The 4,578-nt window shown below is 32.7% G+C and overlaps 1 protein-coding gene across 1 annotated transcript; it reads left to right on the top strand.

The window, feature by feature from the left end:
- The first annotated feature begins 1,750 nt into the window (after window positions 1-1,750).
- LOC120071428 (legumin type B-like) lies at window positions 1,751-3,835 on the top strand. Its single transcript, XM_039023707.1, has 3 exons — window positions 1,751-2,014; window positions 2,438-3,155; window positions 3,534-3,835. Exons 1-3 carry the CDS (start codon window positions 1,819-1,821, stop codon window positions 3,685-3,687), a joined length of 1,068 nt encoding a protein of 355 aa, XP_038879635.1. The 5' UTR covers window positions 1,751-1,818; the 3' UTR covers window positions 3,688-3,835.
- The last annotated feature ends 743 nt before the right edge of the window (window positions 3,836-4,578 follow it).

Below are 4,578 nucleotides of genomic sequence, written 5' to 3'. Positions count from 1 at the left end.
AACAACCGTCGGACAAGGTGTGTAGTATATAAAAAAATATTTATTAGAATTTGTAAAGTTCCCGAGGTGCACGTTTAACTGTCAGGATTTTGTAATTATGCCTGACGGTTGTCGTTTAACCATCGGGCATTCTAAGTTCTAATATAAATATAAAAAGAATTCTTATGGGAATTTTGGGAACTTTGACCGACGGTTGTGTCAGAACACCATTGGAAGTTATAAGTTCTGTCGACGATAAGGGGGTGACCGTCGGTAGCAATTAAATTTATCCCGACGGTCCACGTTTAACCGTCAGGCTTGGAGACTTATACCGACGGTTGTCGGTCAACCGTTGGGCGTTCTAAATTCTAATATAAATATAAAAAGATTCTTATGAGAATTTGGGAAACTTTGGCCAACGGTTGTGCGAACACACCATTGGGAGTTCTAAGTTCTGCCGATGGTAAGTGGGTGACCGACAACAATGACTAGCTAAAAATGACTTCAAGGATTCTATTATATTGAGGGTGAAAAGTTAGGAGAGTTATCTTTGTGACTATATTTGTTATTTGTTTAGATAGATATTATGCTCTTGAAAGTAGTTGAAAATTACTTTATAGATTTTGTTTTTAGATATTAGCAGGTTTGTTTCTTCCATCTTTATTCCATCTTTATTTTCTTCTATCATCGTAAGACACACATCCAAGATACAATTGGTAATATAAAGTTTTAACTTGTATGTATATCTATTTATTATTTTTATTTATTTCAATAATTTACTTAACTTTTTATTACATAATGAATTTTTGTAGGTTGTTGAAGGACTATCAATACATGCAATACCTACACAACAAACACAATTAAGTTTGAGCTAATTGGATATTTTATATCAACATTTTGCAATTTATAAAGTTTATGTTTTGTTCACCTCAAATGTATGATATTCATTGATATATATATATATATTTTGACAATATGAATTTTGTATGGATGTTTATTTTGATTATGTGGATTATAAATATTTTTTATTTCACTTTTAATGTGTAGCAATGTATAAAATACAATAATAGTGGCGGAAAAATAATTGAGACACTATAAAAAATTCTTCCTAGAAAAAGCTATAAAATGTTTATAAAAGCTATCGAAAGAAATTTTTTTGAACATTTTTAGGCTTTTTATAGCTTTTATTAAACAAATAATTATAGTTACAAATAAATAGTATAAAAGACAAACAATAAAATATGATTTACAAAATGCTATAAAAGGTCAAATATTTCATAACCTATTACTAAATACTATTAAAAGGTTGGATTTTTTTATAGTATTTTAAAAACGTTATAAAAAGTCTCGTACTTTTAATAGCTTAGACTGTCACAACTTTGCAAAAAAAACAATGCTATAAAAGATCTATTATAGCATTTTTCTAAAGTTATTGTAAGCCTTTTTTTCGATAGGAAATTCCCACCAAAATATAAAAAAATTCAAATCTACGGCCACATGTATTGCTAAACTAACAAAAATATACCGATGGACCACATAACTATATATCACAATAATTATTAATTGATATTTGTTTTAATCCAAAATAAGTAAACTCATATTTTGAACTTCTAACTTTAAATAAGAAAAATATTATATTTTATATATAGTTGACTTACGTGTCGATGCCGACACTAGTTTTAAATTTTTGATACATGTGAATCATGATAAATTAAATCATTATTTCCTCTAAGAAACGAGTAAGCCATCAATTATAAGTATAAAAACAACTCCTTAGTTGGGCATAGAATTGAAGGAAAAAAGTAAAGGAACAAAAAATAAATTTAGTGTCATAAAAAAATGGATTTGAATTTGAAGCCAATGGATCCTACAAACTTCTTTAAGGGAGAGGGTGGATCCTTCCACAAATGGTTCCCTTCTGATTTTCCGATCATTGCTCAGACCAAAGTCGGCGCCGGCAGACTCCTTCTCCATCCACGTGGCTTCGCCGTTCCTCATAACTCTGATTCCTCTAAAGTTGGCTATGTTCTTCAAGGTAAATAAAAATTTCATTCATTAACTTTTAATCTTTTTAGAAATTTCAAAATATTTGAAAATACTCTTATCATTATTTTATATAGAAATCCCTAAAGTTTTATTTCAAAAATACCTTTGAACTTATATAAGTTTCAAAGATACTTTTAAACTAAAAGTTTGTTTTTAAAAAAATACTCCCCTCGTTTAAATATGAACAGAAATTATTAATATTTCGTTGCAAAAATTATTCTAAATTAAAAATAATTAAATATTTCTATTGTTAGTATGGTGATAAATTTGTTTAAAGGTTTCTTCAATTTTAAAAGAATCCATTTAATTTATAGATTAGGTGCAACTTAAACTGTATCTAATATCATATACTTATGTCTCATAAGTTGAGATGAAAGCAAATACTTAGTCGATTTCTCAACGAAACGTACAGGTAGTGGAGTGGCTGGGATTCTATTTCCCTGCAAATCTGAGGAAGCAGTGGTGAGACTAAAGAAAGGAGACCTAATTCCGGTGCCGGAGGGAGTCACCTCTTGGTGGTTCAACGACGGAGACTCCGATTTCGAAGTCCTCCTCGTTGGCGACACCCGAAACGCCCTCATTCCCGGTGACATCACCTATGTTGTCTTTGCTGGACCGCTCGGAATCCTACAAGGCTTCTCGTCGGACTACATCCAAAAAGTCTACGATCTAAACGAAGAAGAAAGAGACATACTTCTCAAAAGCCAAACCAACGGCCTAATATTCAAGCTCCAAGATGACCAAACCCTACCAGAGCCCAACCGCCACAGTCATCTTGTTTTCAACATATACCACGCCCTTCCCGATGCCGTAGTCAAGGGCGGCGGGTCGGTGACGGTCGTAACGGATGAGAAATTTCCATTCATCGGGAAATCTGGGTTGACGGCAGTTCTTGAGAAGCTTGAGGCCAATGCCGTGCGGTCGCCGGTGTATGTTGCCGACCCGTCGGTGCAGCTGATATATATCGCGAGTGGGTCGGGTCGGGTTCAGATTGTTGAGACGTTTTTGCGTAAGAATATTGATGCGGAGGTGAAAGCGGGGCAGTTGGTTTTGGTTCCAAAGTACTTTGCCGTCGGGAAGGTGGCCGGAGAAGAAGGCTTGGAGTGCTTCACTATTATCACTACCACACAGTAAGTTATAATTTTGCATTAATGCTGTGTTTTATCTTCCTTTTTCTTTTTGTCCTTTTTGGGGGGAAGAGTGAAAAATAGCCAAATTCTAAATTTCAATAATATTAAAAAAAAAAAAAAACATTTTTCTTTTTACTTTTCAAAACTTCACTTGACTTTTTAACATAACACTCTTAAAATGTCGAAAACAAAACAAAAAATCAATAGTAAAATGGGTCACAATTTAAATGTGTCTCCAAGAAGGAAAATGGGTTTAACAAAAATTAAAAAATAAATAAATAGATGTTATAAGAAAATAGGCCTAATACATACTTATGTACATACATTTCATTTTATATGTTAACATTAAAGTTTGGTTTCCTATTGATTGTAACACAGCCCTCTATTGGAAGAGTTGGGAGGAGATACATCAATTTTTGGGACATTTTCTCCACAAGTTTTTCAAGCTTCATTCAATGTCACAGCTCGGTTTGAGAAGCTTCTCAGATCAAAGATAACAAAAACTTCATCCTTGGTTCCTCCTTCAGTTTGATCTAATTATTATGCTTAATTCCCATCATATTGTTCCATCGACATGTCGTTTTGGACTTTATATTAGTCATTTGTCTGTGTTTTTTAATCCATATGCCAAACCTGTCTTTTCTTCAATAAGAGCATGTGACCTACTTTATCTCTAGCTATTTTGAGGCTAAGTTTCCATTTGGTTATGTTTTTTTTTTCCACATTTTTGTTGTCCATGAAAATAAGGGCAATAGTACACTATAAGAAAACACCCATTTTCTGACACTTAAAATCACTAGAAAATAGTAAATAACATGTTGGGGGATCCACTTCCGACAACGAACTAGTCGTTGAGAGTTTGGTTGGGTTATACCTATCGGGAGAACATCTCCAGACATGGCAATATAGACTGTTAGGAGTTAACATATCTACTGACGCTTGATATATGGCGTCGGAAGTTCAAAACTCCCGACGGATGTATAGACATCGTTAGGACGTTGGGAGTTCAATTTAGAAAAATGAGTTTCTGAATTAAGTCGTTGGGACATTTAAGAACACTCGACGTTTTTCGTCAGGAGATAGTCATTTTTTTATTATTTTTTATTTTTTTTAATTTGTTCTAAATATCCTAAAATTTATAACATCATTAAGCAAATAAAAAATATTCACATATGAAACAAAACAAACAAATAGAGTCGATTGTATTCTTTATTACACAAAAGAGAGAAAAGTCGGCAAAACGGTCTATAAAAGAAAGATGTGTTGACTAATACATAGAAGAAAGAACTCTCAACATCATCTCCAAACAACATCCTACAAAACAAATAAAAACCATAAGGTGAATTCTACAATCCTACAAAATAAAGAAAATCCTACAATCCTATAATCCTACAAAACAAAGAAAATCAACACACTTCCAAGG

The sequence above is a fragment of the Benincasa hispida genome, chromosome 1 (genome assembly GCF_009727055.1).
Source record: "Benincasa hispida cultivar B227 chromosome 1, ASM972705v1, whole genome shotgun sequence".
Taxonomy (NCBI): domain Eukaryota; kingdom Viridiplantae; phylum Streptophyta; class Magnoliopsida; order Cucurbitales; family Cucurbitaceae; genus Benincasa; species Benincasa hispida.
The sequence above is the reverse complement of the archived record's forward strand: the minus strand, read 5'-3'. Positions and strand labels throughout refer to the sequence as shown.

Excerpts from the sequence above, each read along its gene's own strand:
- LOC120071428 (XM_039023707.1), top strand. The coding sequence starts at position 1,819 with ATGGATTTGAATTTGAAGCCAATGGATCCTACAAACTTCTTTAAGGGA. Across the intron at positions 2,015-2,437 it reads AGTTGGCTATGTTCTTCAAG|GTAGTGGAGTGGCTGGGATT; the intron begins GTAAATAAAAAT and ends CGAAACGTACAG. Across the intron at positions 3,156-3,533 it reads ACTATTATCACTACCACACA|CCCTCTATTGGAAGAGTTGG; the intron begins GTAAGTTATAAT and ends ATTGTAACACAG.